We start from the raw sequence: 25,709 nt of genomic DNA on the forward strand, positions 1-25,709 counted from the left end.
ATACATTTAAAACCATATGGTAAGTTATAACATATTTTTAAAAGCCATAAGAGTATGGTCTTTGGAGTAATCCCATTGTCCCATTGTAGAATTTGAGTTTCATCTCTACCATCATTACTTTTTTTTTTTTTTTTTGCTCTGTCGCCCAGGCTGGAGTGCAGTGGCGTGATCTTGGCTCACTGCAACCTCTGCCTCTCCAGTTCAAGCGATTCTCCTGCCTCAGCCTCCCGAGTAGCTGGTTGTACAGGCACCTGCCACGACGCCCAGCTAATTTTTGTATTTTTAGTAGAGATGGGGTTTCACCATGTTGGCTAGGCTGGTCTCGAACTCCTGATCTTGTGATCCACCCATCTCGGCCTCCCAAAGTGCTGGGATTACAAGCGTGAGCCACCGCACCCAGCCTATCAGACTTTTTATTCTCAAAAATAAACCGGGTTATGGCCGGGCACAGTGGCTCACGCCTGTAATCCCAGCACTTTGGGAGGCCAAGGCGGGCAGATCACAAGGTCAGGAGATCGAGACTATCCTGACTAACACGGTAAAACCCCGTCTCTACTAAAAATACAAAAAAAAAATTAGCTGGGCGTGGTGGAGGGCGCCTGTGGTCCCAGCTCCTCCGGAGGCTGAGGCAGGAGAACCGCGTGAACCCTGGACACAGAGCTTGCAGTGAGCTGAGATCGCACCACCACTGCACTCCAGCCTGAGTGACAGAGCAAGACTCGGTCTCAAAAAATAATAATGAAATAAACCAAGTTATTTCCCACCTTGGCTTTAGTTCATTTGGTTCTATCAGTCTGGAATGTTATTCTTTCCAGCACCAATATCCAGCCTCAGCCGTAGAAAGCTTTTTCGTCTTTTACTGGCCAATGCAAATGCTACCTCCTCTGTAAAGCCTTCAAAGTTGGAATTATTTTTTTCACTCTCTTAAAGCATTCTTTCCCTCTGTTATGCACGTATTTTATTCTGCCTTACCCACAGGACTGTAAACTTTGGGTGCAGAAGCTGTGCCTTATTGGTCTTTATATCCATCACAACACCTAGCATATTACTTCACACAAAGTAGTACCTCAATAAATATTTGATTAGTGTATACAAATATTAAAGAAAATGATCCTTATCTTCCTTTTATTCAACTTGTATTAGATTTAAAGATAATGAAGTATCTCATGGAAATAGATTATTCTAGAATAGTTAACGGGTAGCAGAGCCCATCTGGATAACTCTTATTAAAAATGAATATACTCAGAGATAATTTTATTATTTGTATTTTGCCATATATTGTTATGCCCAAATTTTGTTGAAAAATAACACTTCACCATTTTTAAACTTTAAGAGGACTTTATCATTTTAGGTTGAGAATTTCTTCTGTATGGGATCCCCATTAGCAGTTTTCTTGGCGTTGCGTGGCATCCGCCCAGGAAATACAGGAAGTCAAGACCATATTTTGCCTAGAGAGATTTGTAACCGGTTACTAAATATTTTTCATCCTACAGATCCAGTGGTGAGTTGCAATATAGACTCTTTTTTTCTCAATGTCAAGTTGTTCCTAAAAAGAATCTATCAGCTGTGGCTCACGCCTGTAATCCCAGCACTTTGGGAGGCTGAGGCGGGCGGATCACCAGAGGTCAGGACTTCAAGACCAGCCTGACCAACATGGTGAAACTTCGTCTCTACTAAAAATACAAAAAATTAGCTGGGCATGGTAGTGCGTGCCTGTAAGGCAGGAGAATCACTTGAACCTGGGAGGTGGAGGTTGGAATGAGCCAGGATCATGCCACTGCACTCCAGTTTGGGTGACAGAGTAGTGAGACTCCATCTCAAAAAAAAAAAAGCCAGGCGCGGTGTTCATGGCTATAATCCCAGCACTTTGGGAGGCCAAGGCAGGCGGATTGCCTGAGCTCAAGTTTGAGACTAGCCTGGGCAACATGGTGAAACTTCGTCTTTACTAAAATACAAAAAATTAGCTGGGCATGGCTGTAATCCCAGCTACTCGGGAGGCTGAGGCAATAGTATCGCTTAAACCTGGGATGCAGAGGTTGCGGTTAGCTGAGATTGTGCCACTGCACTCCAGCCTGGGCAACACAGTGAGACTCCGTCTCCAAAAAATAAAAATCTATCTAAGACATCTTACAAGGTGCCATGGAATTAACGAATAACACTTCATTTATCTGATTATTAAACGTGTTTTGGTTAATTTAGAGCTCATGAGATAGAATACCTTAGAGATGGTCTGGTTATGTTGCACTTGTAATACAAGAATGTAATGTAAAAATATTATTCCCAGACAATTAATACAAGAGACAGGAGTCTACTGGACTTTCAAACCTTAACCAATTGTAATACCAGTAACCTAGAAACCATAAATCTTAAAAATCCTGCTCTAAATACTTTTTTATCTAAAATATGCTACAATATTGGAATGTGTTTTGTAGACTCTGAAAAATGAAAACATTCAAATATTAAACATCAAAATAAAACTTTATTATAGCCTAATAGAATTGTAAAATGTTGGATTTTTCTATTCTCTGTTATGTTTATGCTGTAAATATTTTTTTTTAATGGAAGAACCTTGCATCCTGGTAAACAGTGTAATGCCAAGTAAGCTTTTTAAACAAGAAAAATGTCCCCTTAAAACTTCTTTGGGACAAGACTGGTTTAACTGAATATTAAACTATTTTAAATACCATTTATTCTCTGAAAAAATAGCTTTATATAATTATGGAAAGTCTTTTAAAGGATCCTTTTAGCTAGTACCAAATAAATATAACATTGACTAACCATTTGAATTTTAGAAAATCTCCCATATAAAGACTTACAACTGCTATATTGACTTCACTGAACTGGAAGTTTATATAAGATTCAAGTACAAACTGCACAATCCTGGCCAAGTTATTTCTGAGACTGTATCTTATCAGTATGATGTAGATAATAATATTTTGCCTTCTAGGATTGTTAGGATTAAGTAAAATATATATATACACCCAGCTAGACAATAAGCATTTCATTAACATATACTCATTTTATTCATTGTCTCATAACTTGAAAGTGAATTTCAGTCCATAGGTCTGCTCTGAGCCCTGTCCTTTGTATATCTTAAACTTTGTTGTAACTTTAAAGGAGGGTCCAAACTCATACATTTTTATTATTCATTTTATACTTTCTCTGATTTTTTTAAAAATTAATACTTTGTTAAATAGTTTATGTCAGAAAGTTGCAAGGCAGTTTTTACAAATGTTATCTGTTCTTTCTCACATCTCTGTAAGAAAGGAAGTGTTGGCCAGGCGCCGTGGCTCACGCCTGTAATCCCAGCACTTTGAGAGGCCGAGGTGGGCGGATTACGAGGTCAGGAGATCAAGACCATCCTGGCTAACATGGTGAAACCCCGTCTCTACTAAAAATACAAAAAAAAAAAAATTAGCCGGGCATGGTGGTGGGCGCCTGTAGTCCCAGCTATTCGGGAGGCTGAGGCAGGAGAATGGCGTGAACCCAGGAACGGAGGTTGCAGTGAGCCAAGATCGCGCCACTGCACTCCAGCATGGGCGACAGTGAGACTCCATCACAAAAAAAAAAAAGAAAGAAAGGAAGTATTACCTCCTTTCTACATCTCAGGAAACTAAGGGCTCCGAGACCTAGTGACTTGACAAGCATCATGCGATTAATAAGTGACAAAGGCCGGGTGCAGTGGCTCGTGCCTGTTATCCTAACACTTTGGGAGGTTGAGATGGGAGGATTGCCTGAGCCCAGGAGTTCGAGACCAGTCTGGACACCATGGTGAGACCCTATCTCCATCTTAAAAAATAAAATTTTCAAAAAATGTAAATTAAAAAATAAGTGGTAGAAGCCAGAATATGAATTTGGGGGATGCTGATGCCATATCCATTGCCTTTTCTGCTGTCTCATCGCTACTTCACATCAGACAGATGCTCTTATGCTGGCATCTGATTTATGCTGTTACTATATCAATCTATTTTAAAATAGAGCTAAAATAGAGCTTAAATAGGGCTCCTAAAATATTAAAAATTAGCCTTATTTGCTGTTTCCCAGGATTACCATCTACTATTTCAACTTTGCTCATGAGACTAAATAAATCTAATTACATCATATCAGAACATAATAAAAATATTTCTCTGAAAAATTAATTGATAGACATTATTAGCCTAGACTGTTTTTCATAATCTCATCATTAGACCAACTGTATACTAACAGTGAACAAATAGAAATACATGTTTGAAATAACTGTTGTTTTTTAATTAAATTCCGTCTCTGAGGCTTATGTAGCATACAATAGAGTAAGAATAGTTTATTAAAATCCAAGCATTGTGCTTTAACGCTGTGTTTCTTTGAATTTTTTTTTTTAATCAAGGCTTATAGATTAGAACCATTAATACTGAAACACTACAGCAACATTTCACCTGTCCAGATCCACTGGTACAATACTTCAAATCCTCTACCTTATGAACATATGAAGCCAAGCTTCCTCAACCCAGCTAAAGAACCTACCTCAGTTTCAGAGAATGAAGGCATTTCAACCATACCAAGCCCCGTGACCTCACCAGTATTGTCCCGCCGACACTACGGAGAGTCTATAACAAATATAGGCAAAGCAAGCATACTAGGTAATTTATCTTAAGTATTCCTTATCTATGCATATAAGCACTTTTATAGACATAAAGTTTGGGGAGCTAGAAGCATTCTGTATATTAGGAAACTCCCAATAGTTGATCCCTGTGTCTAGAATTAACTACCCTCCCAATGTTCATATTTGAGGCCCAAAAAGCTCTAACGTTCTCTGATTAGATCAGATCTTATAGTTTTAGAATATGAGATAGCTGGATGGACCAGTAAAAGCTGTTCTAAGTTCCTCGTTTTAATCTTGATCCTACCACTTGCTGCGAGATCTTGAGCAAATAATACAGTTTTTAATGCTCTACTTGCTCATCTGTGAAATAAGAAAGCACTTGTGTCAGAGGGTGCTCCCTACCAACCAGTTCTCTGATCTATTCTAAAAGTCTCTCAAACTATGTGATTCCTGAGGGCGACAAGGATGTTTAATCTTTCTTTGAATGATCTCCAGTACTAGCACAGTATTTGGCTGTATCACTGGAACTGGATTATGTGCTATTTGAATCTGTCCATTGCCTTTGGTTACAAGTTGCCTTAATATAAAGTCCCACAAGGTGGCACTATAAATAGGCTTTATCTGCTGGACTCTTTTGCTGTTTCACTTTCTCGTATTAATACATTGTTTAGGCCGGGCGCGGTGGCTCAAGTCTGTAATCCCAGCACTTTGGGAGGCTGAGACGGGCGGATCACGAGGTCAGGAGATCGAGACCATCCTGGCTAACACGGTGAAACCCCGTCTCTACTAAAAAATACAAAAAACTAGCCGGGCGAGGTGGTGGGCACCTGTAGTCCCAGCTACTCGGGAGGCTGAGGCAGGAGAATGGCATAAACCCGGGAGGCGGAGCTTGCAGTGAGCTGAGATCTGGCCACTGCACTCCAGCCTGGGCAACAGAGCGAGACTCCATCTCAAAAAAAAAAAAAATACATTGTTTATTGATGGCTTTTTCTTACATATCCATTTAAATTCAGTAGTAAGTATATCAATAATAAATCTATACTCATATCAATGGCGTGGTTCTTTTATTAAAGATTTTAATCTTGCCAAATATTTTAATAAACCATGATCACTTGAATAAAATAGAATCTTGATTCCTTTGTTTATATATTCCTATGTTATGTTCCTAGAGCTTATACCACTGTCTTTCTATTCACCATTTTTATTTAGAAACCTGCAATATAAATTATAATTTTCTTATGTTCCCACCCTGGAAAAACATGACTAGGGTTTGGTCCCTCTGCCAGTTGGCTGTAATTATGGGTGGTGCTCTTTAGCTTAGTGTGTGGTGTAATTCAACAGAATGACTACCCTGCTTTGTGAAATACAGGGGCTGCTAGCATTGGAAAGGGACTTGGAGGAATGTTGTTCTCAAGATTTGGACGCTCATCTACAACACCGTCATCTGAAACATCAAAAGACTCAATGGAAGATGAGAAGAAGCCAGTCGCCTCACCTTCTGCTACCACCGTGGCAACACAGACCCTTCCACATAGCAGTTCTGGCTTCCTTGATTCTGCATGTTAGTTCATACATTATTTCCTTAAGTTTATACTGTATCTTTTTAAAACTTGGGGAGGGCAGGGAGGTATAAGATATCAATACCAGCTAGTCAACTCTAAGATCTAAAGTGTGCCTTAACTTTGAAAGAAAAAAATGCTTTTCTTCTGCTTATATTTTTAACAGTAATTTCCAGGAAAATGCAGTTTTACTTTCTGCATTGGCGAATTAATAGAATATTAATAATTAGGGCCTTGTGGCACAGGGTCTTAAACATCAAACATAAAACAAATCTCTTTAGGGTAAGTACCCCCTGAGGTTTATAAAGTAGATTTTTACTAATATGATCTTCTCAGTCTCAAAAATCATGTAATTATTGCTTTAGATCTGTGCGGTATCTGGTCTTGAGACTTTAAAAACTGCTATACCAAAGTCATCCTGCTTCTATTCAAAGCTTAGAAATTTTGTTGGATCTGCTGAATGGCTTCCAATTCTATCCCAGTTACCTAGTGTAAAGCAGATATTGAAAAAACGAGTAAATAAATGGATAGTTATGTTGGACTTAGCATTATAATGGATCTTTATTTAAGCTTTCTCCAGTGGACTTACAAAGTTTGAAATGTTGAGTAGTTGTGAAACACTAATACACTTAGTATAGATTTATTTCCAAGAGTCTGAACTTGACCATTATTTTTAGGTGTCTAGTAAAATAAAACTAAAACGTCAAGTCCTATTTTTTCATCGACACCTATAAAGAAATATAAATTCTGAAACTAGCTACTCCTTTTCTGTAACTATAGCAGGGAGAAAACTTTTCTTTCTCTAGAAATTTTTAAACAAATTTTATTTGTTACTTATCGTGTTGTGTTCTTACTGTGTCTGCTACTCTAAATTGTAACATGATGGCATTCATTGCCATCCATCCTTAGAAAGTTCAGGTGTGACACTCCTAGAGGCTGAATAATTCTTCCATAGTCAACTCCACTCCGGGATGAATTATTAATAGGGTTGAACATTCCTACTTGGGCCAACAGCATTTTTAATTTAATTCTATCTGTGCCAGACTCGGTATCTAAAATTTTATAGTTGCACCTCTGGAAAATTCTTTTTTAGGCTTTGATATTTGCATTAAATATATTTTAGTTTTCCTATGAGTTCTCATACTATTTCTGACTTGTTTCTACTTAATATCAAAAATGTGACTGTGAAAATACAAAATTCTGTTGTGACATGCAGATGTCAAGAAAACTAACTCCTGATAAAAATTAATTTCGAAGAATTTTGTAAGGTAACATAAAAAGTCACGCTTTTCTGTAATGTCATTAATGCACAACAGTAGTGCTGGTAAACATTAAAGTGAGTGAGGGAGCAAGAAGAACAGGGGTTTAACCCCCTAGAAAAAGGTAATGAAAGCGTATGTATAGAATCTATAGGATCTGAGGGAATACAACTTTTTTTTTTAGTTTTTTTTTCTGTTTAACGTAGTAATTTCAAAGTAATAGAGAAACACCCAGTTTTTTCTTCCAGAACAGCAATTAGTAGAAGTGCATAGCTGTATTGCATCTTTTTATTTTGAGAGCGTAACAAAATACATACTGTGTCATTCTTACACATAAATTCTTTGATAGTCCAGATGGTAAATTTGTTGTCAACAAGACTCAATGTGAAGTAATCATTGAGTCTTACACATATTCATATATTACACGTACTTAACATATTATACATATTACACATACTCACCTCTAGATATAGATATAACTATTAAAATTAGACTATTAATTATAATAAGATTCTGCCTTTTAAATCCTGTTCCCAAGATTTGCTTTACTAATTATTTGGCTTGCTTCATTAATGCAATCTGTGTAATCATCATAATTTCTCGTCGTAAATGTTGTCTTGGCTATATCGTGCAAATCATAAAACTTTTCTTCATTAAATCTTCTTTCTGAAATTTGGTCATTGTAATTAGGTGATTCTGGCTTCCCTCCTTCCTTCTACTTACATTGGTTGCCTCGTTTCTTCTGGATAACCTTTATTCTGAAGCTACCAACTTTGATTCACTTGCTATTTGAGGGTAAAATGGGGCACAGGCTTAGAATTCATGATCTGTTTCTTTATGTGAAGAATGAGTGTTGTCAATTGAAACCTATTTTATTTTCATCCAGTTGAAGCATCTTACATAGCTATTCTTCATTTCTTTTGAAAAGTCTAGACTTCTTTTCTAACATATAATGCAAAGATCTGTTTCTTTTAGCATTGTTTTGCATCGAGGTTAGAAACTAAATTAGCTATGAATTTGGGGAATATCTGGGTGTTAACAGATTATGAGATTATATTTCAAGTTACTTATGCTTACATTTTCCATGAAAGAGCTCCTTACAAAAATTTAGATGTGTACTACTTTATGTATGCTAGATTTAGCCAACTTATTTGGGAGTAGTGTTCTAACTTTTGGCCACTACATCTTTGAAGGCCATTTTTAATCATCAGCCAGCGCTTTACAGCATCTTGTGTTTTTTTTTTCACAGATTTCAGACTTCAAGAATCGTTCTTTAATCTCCCACAACTTCTTTTTCCGGAAAATGTAATGCAGAATAAAGATAATGCCCTCGGTATGGTATATGTCAGGAATAGCATTCAGAATACTATAAAAATGATCTACTTAGAGTTCTTCTGCTCATTGAAAAATTGGATCAGTTCTTCTATGAGATCAGCTTCAGTGTTACCATTATAGACTATTTTATGTGTATTTTCTTCCCATATTTTCTAATCTTAAATGGTAGTGGTTCTAAAACCTGAAAATTGACTAGCCACTTAATGTGCTAAAGTATATTAGTGTATACTTCTACAAAGAAGGAACCTGAAGAAAAGCATAAGGTCATTTTCTTTCTTCTTTATTGTCCTAAAGGCTCCAAAGAGGTTTGCTATTTCTTTTCATTTAATACATTTAGATATAAAAGGGTTTCTAATAGTACAAAGAATGTAATCATTCTTGGTTATTTCAGGTATCAGTAAATTTACCACTTAGGGTTGCAGGTATGTCATAGCTGATTGCTTTCAACACAAATATTTAATGTAGTTTAGGGGAGTACATTCACTTTAAAAAACAGTATTCTTAGATGTAAGAGATATTTTTAATCTCTTAATTTTCAGTATATTCTAAATGTATCACTATGGATTAACTTTAGCAGTTTAAAATTATTTTTATGACGAACTTCTGATTCCTTTTTCCACAGCTTCTCTTTAAAAAAAAAAAAAATACTGGATTTTGTCTTTGACAAATCACATTTCAGCGTTTTGGGGTTTGGTTTGTTTTGTTTTGTTTTGTTTTTTAATGTTTTAACCACATCTCATTTTACAATTTCTTTATTTGATCACCAATTTTCATAAATTTTTTCAATTAAAAAAAAAAACTCTTATACTACTTCAGTTTGTGTTGATCTAACTCAGTGAATTCCCTTAAGAAATTATCTTACGTAAGTGCTCTCTCCGGTCTCTGCCCAAGCCAGCCTCTTTCATAAAGAAATAATTTTATTTATGTTTTTTGCATTTTTGGTTGGAGAAAGGAAAATTAATTCACTCGTGTATTTGTCCTGCAACCAAGTAGCCCATATATCCAGTATCTCAAAACCATCCTACCTGGCTACCTAAGCAGTTAAACTTGTAATCATAACTACACAAAATGATTCAGGTGGTAATATCTATATGGCTTCTTTTTGCGCTTCCTGTTTTCATTCACTCAACAATTGTTTACTTCACTGTTTACCTTGAGCCAAGAGACCATGGTAATCACTAGAAAAGATAAGATGAAACAAATTTCAATTCTGCCTATAAAGATGCTAGTGTGAAAATTATATATTTTCTAGAGAGCATAATCTCTAGTAGGGAAGGTAGATAACTGCATAAGTAATTATAATATATGGTAGAATGTGATGAACCACAAAACAGAGGTACAGTAAAGGACTCTCAGTTCTAAGGAATGAAAGATTGCTTTCACCTGGAGAGAGGTCTCACTCATTCATACAAAGAAATGAATGGCTAGATTGTTGGACCCTTCACAATTTGGTTTGACAAAATTTTCTAGTCAAAGTCAGAACTACTCCCTTTTAATCATTCCTGGTTTTTCTCAAGAAAACTAACATATTTCCCTTCATGCCCCATGCTTCCCACCTCTGCGGTTTCACTCATTCTGTTTGTTCTCCCTGCAATGTCTTTTAATCTCTACATGTCCAAATCCTCCTCCTTCCAGAGAGCCTTTTATGATTTCTCCAGGTGAAAGCCATCTTTCATTCCTTAGAACTGAGAGAGTCCTTCACTGTATCTCTGCTTTGTGGTTCATCACATTCTACCATATATTATAATTACTTATTGTATGTCTGTTGACAAGCCTTGTGTACACAATAATTCTCTGATGAAAGCACACTACTGATGACACTTGACCTTCACACTATGGAGATTCCTTGATTGTCAAGCACTTCCACATGGAATGTGGCAGATACTCTACTTTGGAGAACAGGGAAAGAAATATGCCCATGTATGTGACACCCCAGAAAGAAAATAATCCATGTTTTAAAACAGTTTAAGCAAAGAGTTGGTGATTGTTTAAAAACACATTTTCTTTTCTCATTTTTACTTCTCTTCAACTGTTTAGAAACCTGATTCTTTTTTTTTATGGATAGAGAAATTCTGTCACTTGGGCATTCCCGAGAGAAAAAGGAGTGATGATTTTATGTTCTCCATGTTTTTTTTTTTTTTTTTTTTTTTTTTTTTTTTACCTAGCTCAGCTAGAGAAAGCAGGGAAAAACTACCAACCTGTATGACAACATCCATTCTTGAGATGGTAATAATGAGAAAGTAGGTCCTAGGCTACTCCATGTAGATTTGAGCCTACTTTGGCCAAGAGCTGATCTCACAACACATATAGAATGGCGCTGCCAGGTAGACCCTCACTCCCTTGGGAACTCTGTGATCTACCTGAGAGAGAAAAAAATGGAACATAGGCCCACCTAGTTTCATCCATCCACCTGCATAACCAACATACGTGTGAGGTCCCCTGCACCGACAGCCAGACTGCCTGGAATAAACCTCTTCAGGGAGGACAAGAAACTGAAACAGGTTCATCACGTACAAGCTAGCTTCCTAATACCCGTTCTGATGGAGACAACCTATAGATAAGTATAGAAGGATAGAGGGAGCCAATCTGGTTAGTGACACCGAGTAAAGTCCCTTTAAGTGATAAAATGATACGGGCACATAATATAGGACAAGAATGAAATTTAACATTTGAGTGTCTACTCAAAGGCAGTGTTGTAAGACAGTAATAGCACATTAAGAATAATTTCAGGAACATAAAATCAAAGTGGAGCCAAATAACACGTGTTATAAACAGGAAATAGCTTCCTTTCTTTGACTTAAAAAACAGAATTATAACTAAAAAGTGTTGGACTAGGAAAACATTATGGAGTGGCATTTGAAAGTGAATTCTTAAAAATTATAACTTTGTGGTCTTCACTAATAGTAACACATTTCCCATCTGTTTTTCATCTTCTTTTTCCTTTGTAATTCATCTTGACTCATCTTCATTGTGCTTGAGCATTCCAGTTTCTTGTTCTATTTTTATCTTCCTGTCTGTTGTGTCAGAATGTACCTACAAATCTAATACAAATGTCCCATGGAATACAAAAGATTAGGACATTTACTAACTCACCAGTCCACATGGATTTCAGCTATTTCTGACTTGTTATTGGTTAGCTTATTGTAATTTAAATTTTAAAAATGCAGTCCAGGCCGGACACGGTGGCTCACGCCTGTAATTCCAGCACTTTGGGAGGCTGAGGCGGGTGGATCACAAGGTCAGGAGTTCAAGACCATCCTGGTCAACATAGTGAAACCCTGTCTCTACTAAAAATACAAAAAAAATTAGTGGGGTGTGGTGGTGGGCACCTGTAATCCTAGCTACTCGGGAGGCTGAGGCCGGAGAATCGCTTGAACCCGGGAGAGGGAGGTTTCAGTGAGCAAAGATTGTGCCACTGTACTCCAGCCTGGGTGACAATGTGAGACTCTGTCTCAAAAAAAAAAAAGCAGCCCAAAAAACTTAGTAAAAATCCCAGGTCAATGTATTTTACAAGTATTTTATAACCTAATTGGTATTTATATCACTTAAGTGTAAACCACCTCTGAAAATGTATAGCTAGATTTATGAACATACCTTGTAAGAAGAGCACAATTGAACAGAAAAATAACTGTATAAGCATTTTTAAATTACCAAATGGTATTTTCACAAAATACCTATTTAAAATAAGCATTAACTAAGCATTTATATGAAGTATTTCCCTAGAGTATTATGATTTCCTATGTATGATTGCCAAATTCCCATTATAAATCAAAACCCAACTTTTTCTCCAATCTCCTTCTTAATTTGTGCCAGTTTTACTCTTAAAATCCTTGTGGTGCTTGTTCAGGGGCAGACTTTACAGTGTCTGGTTGGTAGCGATTTGAGTATTTTTGTGTTGTTTGTAACATAGACCCTTCAGAACACTGTAAGGCTTATTAACAATTTTAAAGGAGTTCCTAAAGATCAAGATGTCATTTTCTTAAGTGTTTATCTCTAAGGATTTATTAAATGAGTTCACTGAAATTATCTTAGAGCCTTGATTTGTTAAGGTGATTTTTCTCTAACAGGTATTGCAAAGACTTTCTGTGGGTTTTAGAAAATAGTTGATTGAATTCACTGAATTGTTTGTGGACAGCACTGTTACAAGCAAAGTCCTTCCTCCCAAGAATCACCACTGCTCCTCCCTGTTTAACTTTCCCAGCCACCCTGCATGTTCTTCTTTTGTTGAACAAACACTTAATGAGCATTTGTATGTCCCAGGCACATGTTAGACCCTGCTGATTGGATGGAGACTAGGGTTTATGGGGGTTGCCTGTGAGGCCTTCAGCCTAGTAGAGAAGAAAGCATTCTAGGACTGTACACAGATGGTTATCTTCTAACATATCCCCCACGCAACCAGTGGATATATAGGGCCTCCCTAAGGAAGAGATTGAATGATCTCTTGTACTCCCACGGGCATTATTGCATGCAAGCCTGGCCCGTAAATCTTCAAGAGGGGTGTTTTCATTATTTTACAGATTAGGCACAAGGATTAAATAGTAATGCCAAGTTTTGAAAGCTATTTTTTTAACTCTGAAAATATTCTATGATATACCAAGTGATTTTTTTTGTCTTCCTTTATTATTTCATATTAACTTTAGCATACAAAGGAAAGAACTTCACAAATAGAATCCTATACTACTGAGACTCTTTTGAGTGTTTTTCTTATAAGATGATAATGGAAAGTCACTTTTTAAAAAAGTGACAGAATCACTTCTATTTAGCTAAACTTTTACTCTCAACTCTAGTAAGTCTATATAGAACATATTTCATTGTAATCTGTATTCATTTGTTTAACTTCTTTTCTTTTTAGTGGAATTGGATCACAGGATTGATTTTGAACTCAGAGAAGGCCTTGTGGAGAGCCGTTATTGGTCAGCTGTCACGTCGCATACTGCCTATTGGTCATCTTTGGATGTTGCCCTTTTTCTTTTAACCTTCATGTACAAACATGAGCACGATAATGATGCAAAACCCAATTTAGATCCAATCTGAACTCTGGAAGGACATGAATGGCCTAAAACTGATTTTTTTTCCTGTTAAAATGTGTGTGTCAAGATATTGGAGATTTCAGGGTTAAAGTATATTTTAGTTTTGTTTAGGGCAACAGATATTTGAATTTAAAAGCACTTTATTTAAAAAAAAATGTTTTCAGTTCTGAAGAAGTTATTTACAGTTTCTATCATTCTAATTATGAGTCTGACAAAACCTTCTCCAGAGAATCAAGCAAGACCTGGATGTGAAGAAGGTTTGGGTAAACTGCATGTAAAGGCTACAAATCACAATCTGATTCCTCCCAAATATAAAGGCATATGGAACATAATGTATTAACCAAAGTATGTTATAAATTAAAAATAGTCAAGGTTCAGCATATTCTATATGAAGATCACAAGGTGGTATCATTGTTTTAGATTTCTATGAAAGCTTTCATTTTTACATCCCTTTGAAAAAATATAACAGATTAAAAATGTTTTGAATTTAACTTGTTTAGGAAAAACTAATGCTTAAAATAATATTTGAACTACTGTATTTATAATTTATTACCTCTAATTGCTTTATTTCAATGTATGAGACATGACTGTTTTAATGTTTGCTTTGAACATAATTTAAGAACCAGATTTATTTTCTATAGTGTTTAACCCTTTTTTCTCAGAACTCCATCTTTGTACTCTTCAGATGAATATATAGACACTGTGGCATACATTATTTTCTTTTTTCATTAAAAACTTATGGCTTCATATAACACTAGTTCAATTTTTTAAATAAACTTTTTATTATGTTACATGTACTTCAGGGAAAGCTAAAGTTTCTCTAAACTTGACACAGAGTACTCCATAATGGGTACATTTCATTAGCTTTATTAGAAAACTAGTAAATGCTTCTGAATAGGTAGTATGACAGCTGTTTTAAATGTACAGACATTTGTGTGCCAAACAACATATATGAAGGAATGGGATGCCACTAACTAGTGCACATTGTTTCTAAATGTGCCATTGAGACACAAGGCACAGTAAGTCAGGATTCTGAGGCATTGGAAGGGTTTTCTTCAGCTGTAATTGTTTCCACAGTGCTTTTCATCTGAGGGGCTCAAAGTTTAAGAGGAGTACATTCAATAACCCGCGTACTAGCTTCTTGAGGTAAGTAAATAAATCTTGTTCTCATGTTACATGTTAATACAGCAAGGCACCAAAACATTTAAAGTGCCTTGAATTAGATTACATCACAAATCAGAAAAGCTTGGATTGGGCTGGTCACCGTGGCTCACGCCTGCGATCCCAACACTTTGGGAGGCCAAGGTGATCCCAGCACTTTGGGAGGATCACCTGAGCCCAGGATTTCAAGACCAGCTTGGGCAACATAGTGAGACCCCCTTCTCTGCAAAAAATGACAAAAATTAGCCACTTGTAGTGGTGTACACCTGTAGTCCCAGCTAGTGAAGATGCTGAGGCAGGAGGATCACCTGAGCCCAAAAGTTCGAAGCTGCAGTGAGCTCTGATCGCACCAGTGCACTCCAGCCTGGGTGACAGAGCCAGACCCTGTCTCTAAAATACAAAGAAAAGCTTGGGTTGAAGCCAGACCATACTCTTTCATATGCTGTTCAATGACTTAATTCACATGTGATCTTTAGTAGTTTGCAAACAATAACAACAGAAGTTGCAATTGATAATTCGGATAAATGACCATGAACCCGGTGTTTCCCTGCTTGATTTCTAGGTTCTTGGATTCTCACACAAAAGAAGAGTTACCTAGAGGGGATCAGTAGCCATCCCTGTTGCACACAACCCTCACTTCTGAGTGGTTTCCACTAGGTTCCACTTAAGGTGCTGTCTTTTCTTACCTTGCAAGGAATTGCCTAGCTTCCCAATAATCATTGTCAAACTGGGAGCAAAGTTGGTCAGCTGTATCTCACCTCCTCCTTTCTTCATAAGATAGTAGAATCTGTGACTTACTTGTAGGTTTTACTTAGCACTTCAGTACTGTTGGCTGCTTTGGCCTTTTGTTGAATTTGCACAACAACATGAAGCACTTGTTTTTAATGTTTAAAAAAAATTCCAAGACTCCATGACCAAGTATGTGACTCACTAAGAAACCCTTGCTATAAAAGGCTTTTGATGAAATCTTAGCAAAGCTAAAGTAATCTCTAACTTAGAGATTCCTATGAACTCAGGTCATTTTCATAGCCTGTTTATTTTGTAGGTCTAATTTAGTTCTCAGGAAAATTAAACTCATGCTATATGACTGTATCGTTAAAGGTACTTGAGCATATGTTGCTGTAGGTGGTATGACACTCAAATGCATAAGAACTTTAAGGGATTTATCCTTAACCACTAGAATATGAAGAGCCCTTTTTACCTGAGAAGAGTGAAATTATATCAAACCTTTTAATTTGATATCACTGAGTAAAAGGTATGTTCCTATAGCCATGGGAATATGTCTGCTTCCTTTTTTTCATATTGAGGAAACAGTCAAATTTAACCATTTGGAGTTTATTTGAATTCTTGGAAAGAGCAATATTCAAAACCTTTTCAAAAATAAGATGTTCTGGACTAGAGGATGGATGTTTTGTTTTCAGTTCATTATTTTATCAGTAGAGATGGTGATTTTGGTTTTGTAGTATCCTTGTTTCTATGTCTGTGCATGTTAATATTGGATGTATTTGTATATACTTAATATACAGACTGTGTGTCCTTCTGGCTTGATTAGAAGCTAAGTCAGTTACTGAGTAACATTTTGCAACTTTATTCCAGCAAGTACTAAATCAGCCAAAAAAAGTTTTGTTTTTGATACCATTAAAATTTTATTCTCTATTTTGTGTACATGCTATGATGATTCTCCCGAGTACTGATTAGATCACTGAACTTTAGTTAGGTTCCCAAGAATTATTGACAGAGTAAGAATGTCTTAGATTAAATCTAGCTTTGTTTTTACTTTAAAATTAGTCTTGCTAAGCCTTATGTTCATACTTTCTTTTCAACAGTAATTTTGTTTATAATCCAGTGTTACTGTATTTTAGGACATAATTTAAAAATATACTGGATTTTGGCCAAGTGTGGCAGCTCATGCCTATAATCCCAGCACTTTTGGAGGCCAAGCAGGGAAGACTGCTTGAGCCCAAGAGTTGAAGACCAACCTGGACAACATGGTGAAACCCAGTCTCTACAAAAAATACAAAAATTAGCTGGGTGTGTTGGCACACGTCTGTGGTCCCAGCTACTGAGGAGGCTGAAGTGGGTAGGATTGCGAGGAGGTGAAGGCTTCAGTGAGCCAAGATTGCACCACTGCACTCCACCTTGGGTGACAGAGCTGAACCCTGTATCCAAAATATATATATATATATATATGTTTACACACACACACACACACATACACACACACTGGATGTTCTCATAACTGCTCTTTTGTATGTTAAGCAAGCCTTAGGAATCTTATGTTTTACTTCTTTCTGTTAAACGGCATCTGTTATGTTTTGAAGTACTCACACTGAACATGCTTCATGCTGAATACTCACACTAAAGGCCTCAGACGTGTAAACATTCATCCTTGGTCTCTTTTTTCTCTCTGTTTCCTCATTGGGAGCTAAAGCATCCTAGTCTACAAGAAATTTAACACACCATATTCCAGCTTTGCATCGCCTAACCGGTAGACAAAAGGAAAAGAAATTGTCAGTGCAGTATCACAGCTGGTGCCTCTGTTCATTCCAGTGATAGTACATGAGCCCCTTCCAGTGGAATCAGATCAAACCAAGAAATTTTACTGTAAAGTCTGTAGTACAAGACAAGTAAATAAATTTCTTTTTGATCAATTAGATTGGTATTTCTGTCTTCTCAGCTAATTAATGAGTAAGGTGTGTGGACAATAGAGAAAACTAATTTGAGTGTATGTATTAAAATTGCTCTTCTAAAACAATGTAAGATATTAAAGATCAAGGCAGAGCAAAAAAGAAAGTAGCAATCATATGCTAGAAAAAGAAACTAAGTTTTACTAAACTGTGTTTGGGGTAGTTGACCTCTGTAGTTATTCTGAAGTTTTCTATCCCTTATCTGTATTCTTCTGTCATTCCTGTGCCTCAAGGCTCTGCCAGGAATCTGATGGTACTCTGGCTGAACTTAAAACGTAAGAATCTCAAAGGTCTCATTTAGTAAATGTTAGTGCTGAGTTGGTGACAGCCTGGGTTATTTGCTTGTGATAGTTTTCAAAGAACTGTAAAATTTCCAGGTTTGTACCGATTTTTAGAGATCATTTAATCCAACCCTGTTATAGTATCATGTCAGCATTTAAATAGCAGTAAAGGTCATGAAAAGTAAAGTGAAGGGCAGCAGACTCGATGAAAGACTAAATACAGCGACAACTGAGGGAAGTGGTAAAGTAAAAAATATTAATGATGGAATTTTAAAGCTGGAAGGGGCATAGAGACCATTCTTTTCTGAATAATATTTTGCAAATATTAACAGGTGTCATGTCAAAAACTAAGTTTAGGAATTGACAAATTCAAAAATTTCCCTTACAGCAGGGCTTTGGGAGCCTTTGCTACACTAAATGCTCTGTGAATCTATCTGGTGCTGTGTGGGGGCCTCCAAATTTATTTAACCATATTTTTTAATTTGGCATTTACCTAGAGAAATGCTATCACATTTAATTCCTTAATTTTACAGTTTCACCTCCTCATGTGATTCCTTCAGTTTGTAAGTGACCAATTCCACCCTATACAATCACATGGCCAATCAATGACAGAATCAGAATTAGAACCTAGTCCCCTGATTCCCAACTATGTCTTATATCAGACTGTTTCCCCTAATTGATAGGAAACTCCTCCTAAAGGGCAGAAACTGCGTGTCTTCATTTTTGTTCCCCAACCTCCCCTCCACACACACACCTCTGTAATCTGATCCTTTACTCAGCAAGCTGTTAACACATGGCTATAGGCTTGAGTTCCCAGTTGGTCCCTTCCTTCCAAACTCTCGTAAGAGTACACTATCAGGTCTGGACAGACTTCCTCTTATGCCTCAGATTCAAAATACCCAGGAAAAAGAAAAAGAAATACAAAACAACAAAAAGAAAATCAAGAAAAAAAATAAAATGTCCAGGAAATATTTTGTTAGTTTTCTATTCTGGTGACAAATGCAAACTTAAGGAAACAAGTTACACAGTATTAACTAATGTTTAACATTCCTTTCCGCAGTGTTTATGTGTTGGCCTTTTATCAATTCATGACAAATAGGTCACTTCCAAAACTGTTCCAACATAGGTTAACTCAGAAATTTAAAATTTAAGTACTATCCTTTTTGGAGACTACGAGAAGAGTTCTTACTATTGTGTTTTGTTTTGTTTTTTGGTGTGTGTGTGTGTGTGTGTGTGTTCGTTCCCCAAAAATAGTCCCTTGGTAGATTGTTAGCGTGAACTTTTCCTCTGCCTTTGTGTTTGAATAGGGGCGGGTGCATGCTTAGTATTGTCTGCTACCTTATGGTTTTTCATTTATATGTAACATGGTACAACTTGCTTCCTCCCCACCCAACAGTTGTCAGGATATGTTGGGGAATATTCTTTAGGAAGATTACATCTGGTCTTCTGTTGGAGTAAGACGAAAAACAAGTATGTTAACACTCGACCTTTAGTGCTTTCTCCTGGAAGACATTGAATATCTAGGAGCGTCACTCATACCTTCCCTTGACTGTACCCACACCCACCTCCGTCCCTGCTTGATGTCTCAAACTTTTTGTTTCCCTTTGAGCTTCATGACAAAAAATTATAACCATTTTCTGGTTCTAAGGCTGCCATAATCCCAACGTTGCCAGTAAGAAGATGGAGAATTTTTGCTCATAGGGACATTTCTCAGAAGCAGCTGGCACCATGACTCTCCTGAGACCCTTGTTTCCTTTCTTTCAGTTCCTGTGACTTCTTATGTTCACTCTCCGTAACACTACCAAAACTTGTCAGTGACTGCAATCACAACTCTCTGAAGGCAGGCTTTTTCTTTTTCCTTTTCTTTGTTACCTCTTATTTTCAATAGCCAAGGCAGGTTAGTTTTCTCAGGATCTTCGGTTTTACTGAAGCATGCATTATTTCTGTTTTCTCTCTGCAGTGATCAGTTTGGATGACAGAAACTTTAAAATTTTATTGTAGCATTGTCCAATTCTGATTTTTCTCAGTTGGAACTGATGCACGCACATTGAATAATTTCAAAGAAGTGAGAAGTAAATGTTTTATTCTGCATTATACTGTGTTTCTCTAGCTGAATTGATCTATTATCTTGCTCACCCGAAAGAAGTAGTTGTGCCCTACAGTGAGCAACCTCATACTAGTCTGTTCTAAGCATTCTGGGGAGAATAATCCTCATCATGCAGTTTGTGGTAACTCTTCCAAAAAGTTTATGAAGATTGAAAGATCTCCCTATTCATCAACTATGGCTACCACATTCCGTTCTACTAGGAAGGCTGGTGGCCACAACTCTCTCTAGAACATCAGAGGATAAAGTACACTTATATATAAGAAAAAATAGGCATATTCTGATTATGGTGCATTCACAATTTCTCAGTCCAGACTTCAGTCAATGACAATAGCTCTGAGGTCTTCACGCTAACTCCAAGAACCCGTGCAGATAGAGACCTACTCCTACTACATTTCCACTCACCTTCCCATTCCCCCACCTTTGCTACCAAAGTGACTTAAAAAGTCAAGTTTTAGGTGCTTGTTTTTTAAGAGTCCAGGAATTTCAGTGCTGAACAAAAGCAATTCCCTGAGGTGGTACTGACCTTAGATGAGAAATAAGTGGCCAGGTTATAGGGACTACATATAGAACTGAGATGGGACAGTGTACTGACTATTGGGGGAAAGAAAAGGTAAACGTGTGAAAGGAAAGAGATTGGTGCATGATCATGACAGTCTGACAGCTTAGACATTTCAGAGGCATTGTTTCTGAGAAAGGGGATAGGGACACATAGGTCTAAAGACAACCAAAGGCCTTTGATGATGCCATCTGTCACTCAAGGCTCCCCACAGCCTGCCCAACCTGACTCTCCTGCCTGCTTCTCCTCTGCCTACCTTCAACAATCAAATTATATTTTTGCTACAATAAACTACATTCCATTTGCCTTTAAATGCTTGCATTTTAGTTACTATAGTGGCTACCTGTTTTTGTCTGCCCAGCATCCTATTTCCCCTCCTTTTGGATCCTCTCCTACCCAATTCCATACGTCGTCTTGAACCCTTTCCTGCTCCTAGTTAAAATTATTTTCTGCTTTGTGTGAGTCCCTGTAAGCACCAACAGCTCAATCATAGCACTGTCTGCACCATGGCCAGGAGATGAGTACATGACTCAGATCAGACCTTATTTCCCACCCCATAAGCCACAGTGATTAGACAAGAAATAGGCACAGGACCCTAACTAGATAGGGCAGAAGCCTTCCATAGGATTTTATTTGGTGGCCCTGATATGCAGGTAGCCTTCTATGGCTGTTAAACACAATCCAGTGGCACATGGGGTGATATGAGGATGGAGCCATCCATGGCAAAACTCCACCCTTTCCTGGGACATGGATTATGTGCATCTGCCATGAAAAGGAAGCCTACACAAGAAATGAGCCAATGTTCCTGGAGAACTGAAGCGAGTATCACCTCCAGATCAGTTGTACTTTTATTTGCTTACACTCTTTTGAGGTGGATCTCTGTCTCTTGGATCCAAAAGAGTTCAAATTAATAATCATTTAACAAAAAATTACCTCCATATTCCTAATGGAGTTGTCTTTGAAGATAATGTCTTGTGATCCCGTGGTTGAAATTAATTACTGCTTGTGAGCCCCCATTAACGATGTGTTCCTTTCCCCATTGCTTGTTTGTATCAGCTTTGCTGAAGATCTGTTGGCTATAGGTGTGCAGATTTATTTCTGTGTTTTTTTGTTTTGTTTTTTTTTTTTTTTTTTTTTTTTGAGACGGAGTCTCGCTCTGTCGCTGGGGCTGGAGTGCAGTGGCTGGATCTCAGCTCACTGCAAGCTCCGCCTCCCGGGTTCACGCCATTCTCCTGCCTCAGCCTCCCGAGTAGCTGGGACTACAGGCGCCCACCACCTCGCCCGGCTAGTTTTTTGTATTTTTTAGTAGAGACGGGGTTTCACCGTGTTAGTCAGGATGGTCTTGATCTCCTGACCTCGTGATCCGCCCGTCTCGGCCTCCCAAAGTGCTGGGATTACAGGCTTGAGCCACCGCGCCCGGCCTATTTCTGTGTTCTTTATTGTGTTCCATTGGTCTATGTGTCTTGTTTTTGTACCGGTGTCATGCTGTTTTGGTTACTGTGGTCTTACAGTTTGAAGCCACATCTGTGTGATGCTGCTGACTTTGTTCTTTCTGCTTTGGGTTGCTTTGGCTATTCAGACTCGCTGTTTGGTTCCATCTGAATTTTAGAATAGTTGTTTTCTAATTCTGTGAAAATTTTCTAACCTCTATGGAAAATGAGGTTGGTAGTTTGATAGGACAGCATTGATTCTGTAAATGGCTTTGGGCAGTATGGCCATTTTTTAACTATATTGATTCTTCCAATCCATGAACATGGAATGTTTTTCCATTTTTTGGTTTCATCCCTGATTTCTTTCTGCCATGTTTTGTAGTTCTCCTTGTAGAGATCTTTCTCCTCCTTGGTTAGGTGTATTCGTAAGTATTTCAGTTTTTTTTAATGGCTATTGTAAATGGTATTGGGTTCTTGATTTGCTCTCAGCTTGAACGTTATTGGTGTATAGAAATGCTCCTAATTTTTGTGCATTGAGTTTGTATCCTGAAACTTGACTAAAGTTGTTTATCAGGCTAGGAGCTTTTGGCAGAGTCTTTGGGGTTTTCTAGGTGTAAAATCATATCAGCGAAGAGAGCTAGTTTGATTTCTTTTCCCAATTGGATGCCTTTTATTTATTTCTCTTGCCTGATTGCTCTAAGTTGAATGAGAGTGATGAGACTGGGCATCCTCGAGATTCCAGTTCTCAAAAGGAATAGTTCCAGCTTTTGCTCATTCAGTATGATGTCTGTGGGTCAGTTGTAGATGGCTCATGTTATTTTGAGGTATGTTCCTTTGATGCCTCGTCTGTTGAGGATTTTTATCATGAGGGAAGTTGGATTTCATCCCTATTCAATAAATGATGTTGGGATAACTGGCTAGCCATATGCAGAAGAATGAAACTGGACCCCCCCCCACCTTTCACCATATATGAAAATTAACTCAAGATGGATTAAAGATTTAAATGTAAGACCTCAAACTATAACAATCCTAGAAGAAAACCTAGGAAATACCCTTATCAACTTCAGCCTTGGCAAAGAACTTTTGGCTAAATCCCCAAAGGCAATTGCAACAAAACAAAAATTGGCAAGTCGGGGCCTAATTAAACTAAAGCACTCTGCATAGCAAAAGACACTATCAACAGAGTAAACAGACAACATACAGAATTGGAGAAAATATTTGCAAACTAGACATCCAACAAAGATCCAGAATCAATAAGGAACTTAACAAGCAAAAAACAACCCCATTAAAAAATGAGTGAAGGGCAGGCCGGGCGCGGTGGCTCAAGCCTGTAATCCAGCACTTTGGGAGGCCGAGACGGGTGGATCACGAGGTCAGGAGATCGAGACCTTCCTGGCTAACATGGTGAAACCCCGTCTCTACTAAAAATACAAAAAACTAGCGGGCGAGGTGGCGGGCGCCTGTGGTCCCAGCTACTCGGGAGGCTGAGGCAGGAGAATGGCGTGAACCCGGAGGCGGAGCTTGCAGTGAGCTGAGATCCGGCCACTGCACTCCAGACCGGGCGACAGAGCAAGACTCCGTCTCAAAAAAAAAAAAAAAAAAAAAAAAAAAAAAAAAAATGAGTGAAGGGCATGAACAGGTGCTTCTCAAAACAAGACATACAGGCAACCAACAAACATATGAAAAAATGCTCATCACTAATCATCAGAGAAACGCAAATCAAAACCACAATGAGATACCATCTCACACCAGTTAGAATGGCTATTGTAAAGAAGTCTAGTAGCATGCCAGTAAGGCTTCAGAGAAAAGAGAACATTTATACACTGTTGGTGGGAATGTAAATTAATTCAGTCACTGTGGAAAGCAGTTTGGAGATTTCTCAAATGACTTTAAACAGATCTACCATTCAGCAATCCCATTACTGGGTCTATACCCAAAAGAAAATAAATCCTTCTACCAAAAGCACATATGGTCATCACAGTGCTATTCACAGTAGCAAAGACAGATCAACCTGGCTGCCCATCAACAGTGGACTGGATAAAGAAAATGTGGTACATATAAATCATGGAGTACTATGCAGCCCTAAAAAGAACAAAATCATGTCCTTTGCAGCCAGCCACGTGGATGCAGCTGGAAGCCATAATCTAAGCAAATTAAGAACAAAAGGTACCAAGTACTGCCTGTTCTCACAAATGGGAACTAAACATTGAGTACCTGAGGATGCAAAGGTGGGAACAACAGACACTGCAGACTAGAACACTGTATGGGTGAGGAGGGCAGAAGGATAGGTTGAAAAACTACCTATTGGGTACTATGCTCACTACATGGGTGATGGGATCTGTACCTCAAACCTCAGCATCACACAATATACCCTTGTCACAAACCTGCACATTTACCCATTGTTTCTAAATGAAAAGTTGAAAATATCTTTTATTAAAAAAAAGTGCTTCTCAATAATTGCACTGGTTTCATTTTGCCTTAATTTGGGGTTTCATTGTAGTCTCCCACTTGTGTGTGTAAGTTCTTTAAAGCAGGGGAGAAATCCTAATCATCACCAGACCCTCCATAGTATGGTGCTTAAATTTACTGAATTATATCTACACCGGTATATAAACCAGGCTCTAAGTGCTGGGAATAACCATGAATTTTAAAAATACAAAAATCTTTGCCCTCAAACTCTGTGACCAAAATAATGAGAACTGCTGAATTGGGAGAAGCCTTGAGAAAGGGCAAACCCTACCTAGAACAAAAAGACTCAGACTAAAGGAACATTGTTTCTCCACAACCAAAGAAAGAAAAATTAGTAGCTTGTGGGGCAAGGCAGAAGAGTAGAAATTATATGTCAGGGTGAACTTGAATGCAGAACTGGGGTGTGCTCTTTTAAAAAACTGTTACATTAACCTGTGCTAAAATCCCTAACAAAATATTTGTAATTGCAGGCACTCCCCAACTTGGTCCCATAGTAACTCAGTGGCAGTTTCCTACAGAAACCAAGAAGTATTTCCTCCTTGCCCTATGCTGTTCCCTAAACATAACAGTGCATGTTCACCCCTCTCTACCTTTGCATTTGCTGTCCCCTCACCCTGAAAACTTCCATGTATTGAACTTTCATATATTTTGAAGTCAGCAATGAGTTGCAGTTGGAAAAAAGACACATTCCCAGTGCTTTCTCAGTGCCTTTAAGCTGCAGACTATTTTGTCTCTAAGCCAGACAGTAATTTATGATTCACTCATTCTGCAACTGAAATAAAATGGAAGGGAAAACAAGCAAAGGAGAAAAAGATGAGGTTTGTGGAAAATGGTGATTAATTAGTTTGCTTTTGTGAGGGATACTACAACGTTTTGTTGTTGTGTTTTGTTTATAAGGAAGGGAATATATTCCAAGTTTTAAATAAATAGCTATTAACTTCAGGAATGCAACTATTTTGGAAGCTAAGGATCACCAGTTTCTACCAGTATATAAATGCATTTTAAGGTGTGACTAATGTACTAAAAATTGTTTCTGTGGGGAGAGAAAACCACAACACAGTGAAGAGGGAGAACTAATGTGGGAGATAAACCCCTCCCACAGATAGTAATGGTGGAAAGTTACTTAATCTACGGAGACTACTGGGGCATCTTATTTAGGGGTTGAGTCTGGCTCCTCATAGTAATGCCAAAGTAGAGAATACTCATTGCTGATACATCAAAGACTGAGCATTTTTCTCAACAAGATCAGCGGCTTT

At 37.7% G+C, this 25,709-nt stretch overlaps 1 protein-coding gene across 6 annotated transcripts in view; it reads left to right on the forward strand.

Annotated features, from left to right (window-relative positions):
* Positions 1 to 16,579, forward strand: part of DDHD1 (DDHD domain containing 1) — a 123,993-nt gene extending 107,414 nt beyond the window's left edge. For 3 of the 6 annotated variants that reach the window (XM_033188007.1, XM_033188006.1, XM_033188009.1), the window contains 5 exons: positions 1,352 to 1,501; positions 4,364 to 4,616; positions 5,949 to 6,140; positions 8,647 to 8,730; positions 13,585 to 16,579. In XM_033188007.1, the coding sequence (XP_033043898.1) occupies positions 1,352 to 1,501; positions 4,364 to 4,616; positions 5,949 to 6,140; positions 8,647 to 8,730; positions 13,585 to 13,766 (861 nt within the window). In that variant the 3' untranslated portion in view covers positions 13,767 to 16,579. The remainder of the gene's footprint in view (positions 1 to 1,351; positions 1,502 to 4,363; positions 4,617 to 5,948; positions 6,141 to 8,646; positions 8,731 to 13,584) is intronic. The other 3 variants (XM_033188010.1, XM_033188008.1, XM_033188011.1) reach the window with 1 other exon arrangement.
* Positions 16,580 to 25,709: the final 9,130 nt, after the last annotated feature.

Source organism: Trachypithecus francoisi, unplaced genomic scaffold, assembly GCF_009764315.1.
Source record: "Trachypithecus francoisi isolate TF-2019V2 unplaced genomic scaffold, Tfra_2.0 Lachesis_group3, whole genome shotgun sequence".
NCBI lineage: Eukaryota > Metazoa > Chordata > Mammalia > Primates > Cercopithecidae > Trachypithecus > Trachypithecus francoisi.